Genomic DNA, 12,500 nt, shown 5'->3' with positions numbered 1-12,500 from the left:
ACCAGAGCGGTGTGGTGGGATGTGCTGGCAACTTAAGTCTGCTTCCATTGAAGCTCTGAGTAAAGCAGGCAGAGGACAGAGGACAAATAAAGAGATACTTCCTGTGGTGCCTTTTTTTGATTCATTTCTCTGTTGCGGATGCCTTACCTGTGGCGTCATAGCGAAGTGAAGGATGGAGTGGGGAGAGAGAAATGGAGATGTCTTTGGAATGGGGGATGGGGTTTAGCAGAAAGTGTTAGGAAGTATAGTGGAGATGAATCTCACACGGTAGCATCTCTCTGAGTGTGTGTGTGTGGGTGTCAGGGGGTCTTTTACATCTGCTATAGAGCCTGAGGTCCTTCTACATGCATAATGACATACGTGATACGAGGAGGAATGAAAAACACTATTCCTGTTTTTCTTTGTACATCCTGCATGAATGCGTGGAGTGGGCTCACGCTCAGGCTACATACACATGCTGGACATCACCCTTAGTCATATTTTAATCACCAGTGGACCCAGCATGGCACAGACCTTTGTGTGCTCTTATCCTTTACATTGATGTATGTCCATTTTCTATATAATAGCCCTAATGATGCCCCAAGAATCAGGCACTTACAAGCCCACCTCTAAATGGTTCAGCGGGAGCTTGTTTGTGTGTGTGTGTGTGTGTGTGTGTGTGAGTGTGGGTGTGCTGTACAGCCATGGTGCATATTTGTGTGATAGTGGCTGGCATCTCAAGTCTTTGAACCAGATAAGCAGAGCTTGGGGCTGTAGAATCCAGCTTTGTCTGCAGAAAGCTCCAAACGAGCTTATCAACAGGAGCCGAGAGATGGCTGGTTGCCAGAGGGTCCCGTGCTCTCGGTGTGGATCATGCTGTTCGTATCGTACTAAGCTCACAGGACACATGTTCGACGTGGAACCTCAGGAGCTGGCTAACAGCATTAGGAGCACGCAGAGCTGTTTGGACAATTGCAGGCAGTTGCAGTTGAGATGATTCACGTGATCTTACACACATACGCATGTGCTCACGCACGCGCACTCCATTGCGAGTGTTGTGGCCTGAGACAGTGGCCTCATCATCTAGTGTTGGCTGTGGTGTCGTTAAGGAAATTAGGCACACTGATACACTGAGGCCCTGTTAACATAAAGATACACTTCAGCTAATGATGGTGATGAAGACATGTACCCCCCCCATCTCTCCCTGCTGCCTCTCCTCCCCCCATCCACCATGTGCCCTTTGACCACACAGATATGAATCCTGCCACATTAGGCCAATTATCTGGGCTGCAGTTCTTCTCCTCTGGTTTTTTGGTCCAACTGTATTTTCTTCTCATCCTTTCCTTTTCATCTAATTTCTCTTCTTTTCCATTCTCTCCTTTCCTTCTCCTCTCTCCTCTCCTCCTTCTCCTCTCTCCTCTCCTTCTCCTCTCTCCTCTCCTCCTTCTCCTCTCTCCTCTCCTCCTTCTCCTCTCTCCTCTCCTTTCTCCTCAACTCTTTTCTTCTCTCTTCTCTTTTCTCCCCCCCTCCTCTTTCCAGTCCGGCCGTGCACTTACTCTAATGAATCGGTGCTAAATTAAATGTTTCCAAACACATTTTAATGAAACACAGACAGATTTATTAGTCATAACTCCATTGCTAATCATGTCCCCTTCCTAATAATTACGTCTGGCTGAGTAAATCTTTTTACCGAGCGGTCAGAGAGCTTTGGGTGAACGCCAGCATGTTGGGCGGGAAGGCCAAGGTGCAACTCTCCTTCTCTCAAACTCCCTCTTGAATGTTTCTTTTGTTCAGCCTTTATTCTTGTTCTTTCTCTCTTTTCGTCATCGACACGTTATCCTCACCATGAAAGAATTAGGTGATAGCTGACAAACATGATCTTTTTCAGACCCGAGACAAGGAGTAAATTTGGCATGAAAATGTGAGATTGAAATTGGATCAATTTATCTAATTCCACATAATTACATTTGATTTAATAGCTTGATATTAGATGGAATTTCTATTATTATGAGTAATGATGGTGATGAAAACCACAGCAGGACTTTTGTGTCTGGGTCTATCTGTGTGTATGTGTGTGTGTGTGTGTGTGTGTGTGTGTGTGTGTGTGTGCCTTTCGTCTAAGCATCCACTCCCACTGATTGCAAGCCCAAGACAGGGGAGGATGGAGGGGGTCAGGAATTAGCAGGGATGGATGGAAACTAAGAATGTGTGTCATTCTAGTCATCTCATTATGTTCCATAAGAGAACGTATACTTTGTAATGACTGTCTGTTCATACTAACAACCACTGACACAGAAGATATTGTCCCCTGACTCTTTGTCTCCCTGACTATATCAGTTTCTCCTTCACTCCATCAGTTGTCTAACACTAATCCCATTAAGGCAGGCTTGTCATATAAAACTCTCTGAATGATACTGCTCCACATGCTTTTACACACACTTTAATAGCTGTCCCAGCTTCTGCAGTTAAGATTCCACCAAGGTTATTCTGAAACACACACACACACGCACACACACATACACACACACGCACTATTTGCATTTGAGCTGTCTCTGTGCATATTTGAACAGGGGGATCACATTGTTTTGCTTCGCTCTCTCTTCCAAGGATACTTTGACATCCATATTTACACACGATTTCTCCCTCGCTCTCCCCTCTCCTCAGAACTTTCCAGCTCTTCACAGAGTCACATCCGACTCTGTGTTTAGCCGTAGTTGAGTGAAAGTTTCCTTTTGTTTGATCTCTCTCTCTCTCCCCCTCTCTCTCTCCTTCTGTCTGCCTCTCTCTTTTTCTTTCTTTCTCTCTTTCTAACACACATACACACACACACCCCACCCTTCACAGTGGAGAGAGCCTGTGTTCAGCAGTAGCTTAGTGGGGATCTTTGTGTGGATCCCTCTGAGAGACAAGGGCACCTGAGTCAGCGATGGAGCTCTGGATACGTCTGGTGCAGACAGGCTCTGTCCCGCGGCTCCAGCGCCTCCCGGCCTTCTCTCCTCTCCTTTATCTGTCCATCTCGCTCCCTCACTCACGCCCTCTTCTGTATCCCTCGCCATTTCCTCTTCAGTATCTACTTTCACCATAGCCTGCCACCCACCCTCCCTCCCACCCTCCCTCCCACCCTCCCTCCCTCCCTCCCTCCCTCCATCGTTCTCTGTGTGATTGCTTGTTAGTTAGTATGCAGTGACGGACCCCTGCAGTGTGCTCCTCACCACATCCCCCGTCAGCAGAAAGACACAACGCTTCCACTCCTCCTCTCAAACAACGACAGAACAGAGGGAGTCAGATCTGAGGCTGGGGCCTACAGAGAGAGAGAGAGAGAGAGGGGGGGGAGGGGAGGGAAAGAGAGAGAGGGGGAGGGGAGGGAGGGAGGGAGGGAGGGAGGGAGGGAGGGAGGGAGGGAGGGAGGGAGGGAGGGAGAGAGAGAGAGAGAGAGAGAGAGAGAGAGAGAGAGAGAGAGAGAGAATAAAGGACAGTGCATTGTATGTAGGGTAAGTCGATGTGCCGAGAAAGTGTAAAAGATGGAGAGGAAGAGATAAGAAAGATTATTGTCTCTACAGTGTTACTGTTAGATAAAGGAGAGAAGAAAAGAGAAGGGGGGTGAGAGAAATCAAGAAAGAGCTGGACATAGGGCTTGAGGAAGAGGGGTTGTCAGAGTAACGATGGAGGGAGAGAACACGGGAATGAAAGAGAGAGAAAGAGAGAGAGAGGGAGGGATGTGATGATAATATATGGATGTGGTTCTATGAAGGTGGAAGCTGGCTAGCCGAATGACAAATGGGTCTCGGGTGACAGAGTATTATAATAAAAAGTAAATTGATATGCAAATGTGGAACGTGTAGCTCCTGGAGGACAGGGATAGCCTGTTGTCCTCATCGGAGTGGAACAGAGAGGGGGGGGGGGGGGGGTGGGAGCATCGGTGTGTGCTACAGATATGTGTTAGGCGCATATAATTTTGCATGTGGTTGTATGTGTTTCTGTGTGTGTGTGTATGTCTTTCTGTCAATGTGTGTGCGTGTGTTGCTTATGAGAAATAGTGGAGTGTGCGATTGTTAAATAGGATAGGAGCGTGCCGGAACAGTGGCCTCGGCACCTGGGATGACAGATGGACACGAGTTTGGACTGAGAGAGAGAGAGAGAGAGAGAGAGAGAGAGAGAGAGAGAGAGAGAGAGAGAGAGAGAGAGAGAGAGAGAGCGACAGAGAAACTGAGAAACTGAGACAAAGTGGGAGAGAGAGGCCAGACAGACAAGAGAAAAGAGAGTATAAAATTACCCTGGAATAGACAAGACGTGTAGAAACCATTTTGCATGGCAGGACTATTACAGAGACAGCGGCAGCCCTGGATTGCTGGTGTAAATCTCCCGGGGGAAAAGAAGAAGAAAGAAGAAGAAGAAAGAGGAGATCGTGGAGAGCTTTCTTTGGGCCTGCTGGAGGTCTCACTGCTCGACTGCAGCAGAGCCCTTCGAGAGAGAAGACCACGGAGCTGCTGAAACTGTTTCTGCATCCACCTCACCAGGTCCTCTGTCTGACGCTGGGAGTTGGCCCGATCTACCGAAAAGAGAGAAGAGTGAGAGGGTGGAGGGAGAGAGGAGGGGAGGGGAGAGAATGAGAGAGAGGGGAGAGCGATGAAAGGAGGAAGGGGAGGGAAGAAAGAGGAGGGGAGGTATGGAGGAGAGGAAATGGATGATAGAGTAATGAAGGAAAGAAGGGGAGGGGAGGGGATATCGAGAGGAGAGGAAAGGGAGAGGAGACTAGAGAGGGAAGAAATAGTAAGGAAGAAAGAGAGAGAGGAGAGAGAATGGATGAAGAGGAAGAAAGGAAGGGGAGAGAGGGAGGGAGGGAAGGATTGGCTCCTTTGTTGAAGCGAATCATGTCTCTATTTCTCGTTGCTTCCTGATGTCATTGAGGAAGTACGAATGATCTGGCAAGATATTCAGATGGTTAGAAATCACATGGACCCTTCGAAGACGACTACGAGGAAATATATAGGATGGTGATTTGGAGACGGTCAGCCCAGATCCTTGAGTCCAGCAGCAGAGGTGTCAGGAGAGGGGAAACAGGTTCACCTCTCCCTCTCTACCCTGGGTTTAAATCTGCTACGCTAATGATTCATGACACTGTTAACTGGAGAGGAGAAATGAGGCTCTCTGTAATTACTATGGAAATGTGTTCTCTCTCTCTCTCTCTCTCTCTCTCTCTCTCTCTCTCTCTCTCTCTCTCTCTCTCTCTCACTCAGTCGCGCATAACCACGTACACACCAACACACTGAGCCCAGATACGCCCCCACAGAGATGAGGAAGTGTTTCATCAGTGGGCTTGGGCTGTGCCTTGAGCAGGTGCAGGGGTGTGGGAGTGGGAGAGTGCGTTCCCCTGTGGGGGGGTTTTGCATTTTGGGGGCAGAGGTGAGACCCCGTTTCCCCATTCACCATATGCTCTAAACACATGCCCCCAGGTGGCTTGGGAGTGTGTGGGTGTGTGTGTGTTGAAGGTAATGATCACAGTCCCTGTGTGTGGCTCTGGCTTGAACCCAGCTGATAAACATGTGGGACCCCATCCCTCCTCCCCCACCTCCTAAGCCCTTTAACCGTGCCCCCATAGACCCCATCAATAACAACCCTCTAACCCACCCAAGGGACTCCCGGCACTACCACATGGCTCTATGCGTGTGTGTGTGTTCTACCCCATAACCCTCTCGCTCCAGGTTTATGCCGGTATTCCCCAGACAGCCTATTGAAGTCTGAGTTATTCCATCCGTTCAGCTGTGTAAAAACTAACACTAGGATTAAACACCAAATGACTGTGATATGTACTGGAGCTAACAAGACCTCTTCTTATCTCTCCTCACCTCACCCCTCCCTGCCTCTCTCTACCCCTTCTCCCTTTCTCCTACCACCTAAAACATCTACATCTTCTTTTTTTCTGTGGGATCCTTGAGTGATCCTTGCTGTCTTTTCACCCTCCCTTGCTCTCTTTGTTAGTTTGTTGTTTTCTTTATTTTTTGTCTCTTTCTTCATCTCTTCATCCCAGACCCTTCCTGCTCCCTCGCTTCATCATCCCGGTTACGTATAGAATTCACTTCGAAACACTACTCAACACCTGCAAAGCAACCTGGCCCATCTTTGAATATATAGAAAATTGATATGTACATTTTATTTTTAATCAGTATTATCACCTTCCCGTTTTGTTTGGGAAGAGCAGAGAGGAGAGGAGAGGAGAGGAGGAGTGAAGGACAGGAAAGGAGGAGAGACAAAAAATAACACATTTATGTGGTGTTTTAGTACCTGACAATTCGAAAATGGCTTTTTATGTTTTGGGCTAAAACTCAGTGATTGAATTTAAGAGAGTGTTAAAATGGTGACAGTGTTATGATCAAGTTGGGTTGTTAAGCCCTGTGTTTGGGTACGGAAGTTTTACAGAGCGGAGATAAACAGATTGTGTCCTGAACGCCTCGCCCCAGCCCACCACTGTGATGCTGTCAGACCACAGTAACCTCAACACATCCTCACAGCAGGACTGCTGCCTCTGCTGATCACACCATCAATACTTGCTATTGACTACTGCATTGATCGTGTGTGTGTGTGTGTGTGTTTGGTATAGGTGACGCCTATAAGACTGTATGAATGCATGGGTCTATAGAAGAACGTTAAGCCAATGACATAGAGAAAAAGGATCTGTCGGCTCAGTGCACTCACTCTCACACACACATACACACACACACACAGACACACAGACACACACACACACGCACACACACACACACAGGCTCCTACTTAATGAGAGTGGAAGACAGAGTTCCTCAGGCTCCTGTAAAGGCCAACCAGATAGAGGAGAGGTTAGAGAAAATACTGTATCTCTCCCTCCACAACACGGTCTGTGCCACTCAGTCTGCTTTGAGTATATCATGGGATCATCTACACCCACGCACACACACACACCGTTGAGGTGAGATGTGGATCATGTCATTAACGTGTTGCTGTGTTTGGTTTTGCAGGCACTGTGGTTACATCAAAGCGAAACAGGACCCTGACGAAGAAAAGATGCAGTTCCAGCATGGCAGAGGTACACACACACATACTACACACACTAACACCCACACACACTAACACCCACACACGTACACACTCAAAGCTCTTTTGTGAGTGGCAGAAAGGGAGCAGCCATACAAAGTGAGCCGGTCTATTATATGTTGTTTATCTGGCTGTGCCTTGATCTAGCTCAGCTGCCTCTTCTGATGCATGAATGATAAAGTACCTCATCAACGTAACACACACACACTAAACATGCACAAACACATGCTACACACACATACACGTTTCATAATATAAGGATATAAGAATCGTATAATTATAGAAAAAGCACACCACGTAACAGCTGATGTTCTTCCTTTAACCCTCACCCCCCCCCCCCCCCCTCCACACACACAGTGAAGTTGCCTGGAAGCCGCACCTACATCCACCCCCCACACCTATGAGGACCCCAACCAAGCCATCAGGGACTTTGCCAAGGAGATCGACGCCTCCAGCATCCGTATTGAGAGAGTGATAGGAGCTGGTGAGTGCTCCAGTCATCGCTCACACTGTCACAAATGTATACACACATAACCAGGGCATGGGATTGACTGGGATCTCTAAATGTGACTGTGTTTGTGTGTGTGTGTGTGTGTGTGTAGGAGAGTTCGGGGAGGTGTGCAGTGGTCGTCTGCGTCTCCAGGGGAAGAGGGAGATCTATGTGGCCATCAAGAGTCTGAAGGCGGGCTACTCTGACAAACAGAGGCGGGACTTCCTGTCTGAGGCCAGCATCATGGGACAGTTTGACCACCCAAACATCATCAGGCTGGAGGGCGTGGTCACTCGATGTGAGTCTGACGGGGCTTCCTCCCTCGGTTTGTGTGCGTGTGTGTGTGTGCGTGACCATGCATGTGTGTGTCAGTGCCTGTGTCAGTGTGTGTCTGGGTGTGATTGAGAGCAGAGCTCCTGTTAATGAGAGTCAGACATGACCTAGGATCAGATAAAGGCTCTTGTAACCATGGCAGCAGTGTGTGTGCATGTGTGTGTGTGTGTGTATGTAAGCCTGTCTGTTTGTAAAAAGACACTTGTTTCTGCTGATTGTGTTCGAGACAGGGGATCTGGATGCGACAGGTGAGGCACGAACACAGGGAGAGCTGCTTCAACAAGCCTCCTAACAGATCACTATCACTCTACCTCCACCCCTTTCTCTTTCTCTGTCCCTCCCTCCCTCCTCTATCTCTCTCTCTTTCTCTCGGTTCCCTCTCTTCCCTTTGACTGCTCTGTAGGGAAGTAAGAGTTTATGGTGACATTTTGACAGTCTAAAAGATGAGTAAAACATAGGCAGTCACTTCCTCCTCCTGACGCAATAGTTAGATCCAGCCACTGACGAGAGTCAAACTGCTGTACCGGCCGTGTGGCTCATTACGCTTACTACATGAGAGGACCTGATTCATACAGCCACTGGAACAGCTTGTGGTGAGCTCCATTCACGCTGTCTTTTAGAGCGAAAAATAGAGGGGCAGGAAGACTGAGAACTAGTGACAGACAGACATCGTTTTCTGTCTCTCCCTTCTCTGCCACCCCCCCCTCTACACACACACACGCGCACACACACACACACGCACACAACACACAGCTCAGTGGCACCTAGGCTCACAACAAAAGAGCAGATGCATATGTATGACTTCCATCATGAATATTAATAATTCAGTGAGTTAATTGGATGTGTTCTTTAGGCTCATGAATATTCAGCAGTTTGCATATTAACGTTGAAATCCCTCTGTATTTCTTATTCATTTCCTCTTCCTATATTTTCTTCCTCTCTTTTTCTCTTTCTCTCACTCTCTCTCTCGCTGTCTCTCGCCGTCTCTCACTGGTGGGATGCTAATTGTGACCTTTGCTAGCTGGGTGGAAGTGGTTTGTAGAACTATTAGCAGACTAAATCAGTTGTCATTGCTGCTCTTATTGCTGCCGCTCCTTTCAGAATCTCAGCGCTCCCTCCCACAGACACACCACACAAACACACAGACCGATCCACACACACTTTAAAATAGGACTACAAGAAGCTAGGCTAGTGAAAGGCCTGCCGGCGGTGGTTATGTGATCATTTTATTAGATTACGGTACCTGAGGTTTTTTATGTTGTAATTTTGTCATGGTGTGATGACTTGGTGCTATCTATCCTGGCCAGGATCCTCTTGAAAAGGAGATTTTAAATCTCAATGAGCCCTTCTTGGTTACATGAAGGTTATATGAATAAATAAAATAAAATAAATTTGTGAAAGGAGTTACAGTAGGTGTTAAAGGGTCTTGTTGGAGACCCACTGTAAAAACACATGCACACATTCAAATACAAATCTGAGTACTCAGGGGTCAGGGGTCTTAGTGTGTGGGTAGATGTGTGTGTGTGAGAGAGAGAGGGGGAGGGAGATGGAACGAGAGAGAGAGAGAGAGAGAGAGAGAGAGAGAGAGAGAGAGAGAGAGAGAGAGAGAGAGAGAGAGAGAGAGAGAGAGAGAGAGAGAGAGAGAGAGAACGAGGTGAAGGGGCGAGTCGATAGCTCCTTCCGGCTGTGATGCCCTACCAGCTGGTCTCTTCACACCTTCCACGCTCTAATCAGGTTGACCCTTCTCAGGGCTCAGGTGGGTGTTCATGTGGGAGGTTAATATAGGGCTGTTAGAGTGGACTTTGTTCACTGAACCTAGGTGGTGTTTAGCTGTCGATTGGATGTTTCAAGGTATGCAAAGTGTAAGGCTAGTGCACACATATATAATATATATATATATATATATATATTATATATGTGTGTGTGTGTGTGTGTGTGTGTGAGAGAGCCTTTCTCCCAGCCTGGTGCTATTCTAATAACCTGCCTGTCTGGGATTGCTGCTATTGTCATGCTAACGACTTAGACAGGCGACTGAAAGAGAGAAAAATAGGCCTTTTTTATTTCCTCTATCTCTCTACACATCACACTAAAGAACCTGCACACCCCCCGTCCCCCCTCGCTTATCCCTCTCAGATCTCCCGTCCTCATTTGATTCACACTTCCATCCTTTCTGTCCCACAGTCGCTCCGACAATCGGCTAATCTAGAAACCCCTCAATTACAACTCATCTTCCCTGCATCACACACCACACACACACACCCTACACGCACACACGTCACACATTGTGTGTTAAAAAAACTGGTTAAAACAGCCCTATTTTCTCTGTCCTGTTGCATCTTATCACCCATTTGGGAAAGGTAGTTATTAGTCTTGAAGGTTTCCCTTTGTGTGAAGAACAATGACAGTTGAAACATTTCCCTGGTGTGGAGTTTTCAGCTGACTTGAAAAGCCTGCATTGGAAAAACAGGAGAGAGAGAGACGGGAGATGAGAACAGATACGAGATGGAGAGAAGAGGAGAGAGGAGATGAGTAGAGATAGGTTTATTGAGTTTCTGTCTCTCTCTCCCTCTCTCTCTGTGTGTGTGCTCCTAAGCCCGGGGATCAGTATTGTATAATTTAGTTAAAACCCCTAAACATTAATCAATGAACACACGGCTCAGTTCACTTCCCACTTTTTGTTCCCTGAGCTGACTGTTCAGTGCTGTAAATTCAGCTCACACACACTTTGCTCTGTCTCTCTCTCTCTCTTACACACACACACACACACACACACACACACAGTATGGGCATGTAGAATGGATGAGGTCTCTGCCCTGGTGAGGAGCCAGGTTAAAAGTGTGTTAATGAAGAGCTGTTAAAACACACGACTCCCGGATTCATTTTACACCCCAGTGCTCACACCTGGCACAACATCAATACTCAATCTACATACACACCAAGATATACACGCACCAAGATATAAACGCACTGAATAACAAATAGCTCCTGTGCTACAGGCAACCCCTGGTAGATACATATTACAAACTTTAGACACACACAGGGTGTCTCAAACTTTGTGACATGTGATTTGACTGGTCGTTAGTTCTTGCTTGTGTGAGTGTGTGTTTGTGTGTTTGCTGGGGCCTCTGAATGGGCTCTGTGTCTCTCTGGAGGTCTCTTAAGGAGCAGAGAGTGTGTGTGTGTCTGCGTGTGAATGAGTGTGTGTGTGTGTGTGTGTGTGTGTGTGTAAGTTTGAGTGTGCATGTGTGACGTTTTGGCTCGAGGGAAGATACTTCAGGAAAAGAGGCTCAATCTGGCCACCTGACTCTATGTGTCCATGTGAGCGAGTGTGTGCGCGTGCGTGCGTGCGCGCGCGCGTGTGTGGCAAGTCTCAAAGAGCAATCAATGAGGCTCATTGTAGGATGTCTGTGTGTGTTTCTGTGGGAGTGATGAATAGCTGGGCAGACTGACAGAGGGAGTGTGTGTGTGGTAACCCTGGTATCTATAACTATCTAGTCAGACTAATCCTGCCTGGCTGCTGGCCAGATGAGAACTGGAGATAGTCCAGATTAGAGGACCACAGCATAATGACACTTCAGACTGGTGGAGGGAAAATGGCCTCGTCTCAACCATTCCTCCATCATTCCCCTTCACCCTCCCCCCCCCCCCCCCCATCCATCCCTGAAGGGTGTGATCGTGGTCAAGATCTCAACCACAATTAGGCACATTCATCCCATGTTATTACCAGTTATCTCTCTGGATTACTTTGGCATGCAGCAGCTTTGTTTTTTTCTCACAGATTTGCACAAACTCTCTCTCTCTCTCTCTCTCTCTCTCTCTCTCTCTCTCTCACACACACACACACACACACACACACTATAGGCCCTTTTTGGTGCCATCCTGAGGCTAACAGTAGTTTCTCTATACACCTATAGATTCCCACGGCTGGTTCCAAACACACACGTCTTTCTCTCCCTTCCTCTCCTACTTTTTCTCTCTTTCTCTTGCTCCTTATTCCTCCCAGAAAACACACAGGCTCGGGCTGGTGTGGGGGGTAGCAACAGAGGGGGGGGGGGGGGGGGGGGTGGAGTCGTGGAACTGTCAGACCTCCCTTGGTCTGGACCTATCCCACAAGCCCTTTCATCTGGCTCTTTGATAGAGCAGTCAGAGGAAACACACACGTGCACACCCAGATCCCCCCCCCCCTCTGGACAGGATTGAAATCAGGTGGCTATCACAGCACTGTCCCCATGCCTGCTCTGCAGCTGGACACACACACACACTCACAAAAACACACACACAAACACACACACAAACACACAGACAAACACCCACATACACGCATACAAACACAGTGATAAATGTGAATCCCAGCCCTCACCCCCAGCAGAGGAAAATCCAATTCCCTTTCACTTTTATCCCTGAGACTAATGTTACTGTCAGAGAGAACACCACCACCGAGACCAGGATGCTGTGTGTGTGTGTGGCTGTATGTGTGTATGTGTGTATGTGTGCGTGTTTGTGTCTGCGTGTGTGCCACAGTGAGATAGTGATTTCATTTAGGGTGATGTATCGCTGTCCTTACCCACAATCTTACTGCAGGCCTCCCCAATGTTGTCACTGACCTCCCCTGACAATCTCTCCCTCCATT

General features: G+C 47.8%; 1 protein-coding gene across 1 annotated transcript in view; it reads left to right on the top strand.

Moving 5' to 3' along the window:
* Positions 1-6,753: 6,753 nt before the first annotated feature.
* LOC134015673 (ephrin type-A receptor 3-like) overlaps positions 6,754-12,500 on the top strand; it is a 13,664-nt gene continuing 7,917 nt past the window's right edge. The window contains 5 exon segments of the mRNA XM_062455231.1: positions 6,754-6,812; positions 6,972-7,039; positions 7,405-7,436; positions 7,438-7,531; positions 7,650-7,835. Coding sequence (XP_062311215.1) covers positions 6,754-6,812; positions 6,972-7,039; positions 7,405-7,436; positions 7,438-7,531; positions 7,650-7,835 — 439 coding nt within the window.

Source organism: Osmerus eperlanus, unplaced genomic scaffold (genome assembly GCF_963692335.1).
Source record: "Osmerus eperlanus unplaced genomic scaffold, fOsmEpe2.1 SCAFFOLD_162, whole genome shotgun sequence".
NCBI classification, from domain to species: domain Eukaryota; kingdom Metazoa; phylum Chordata; class Actinopteri; order Osmeriformes; family Osmeridae; genus Osmerus; species Osmerus eperlanus.
Note: the sequence above shows the minus strand (reverse complement) of the source record. Positions and strands in the feature narration are given on the sequence as shown.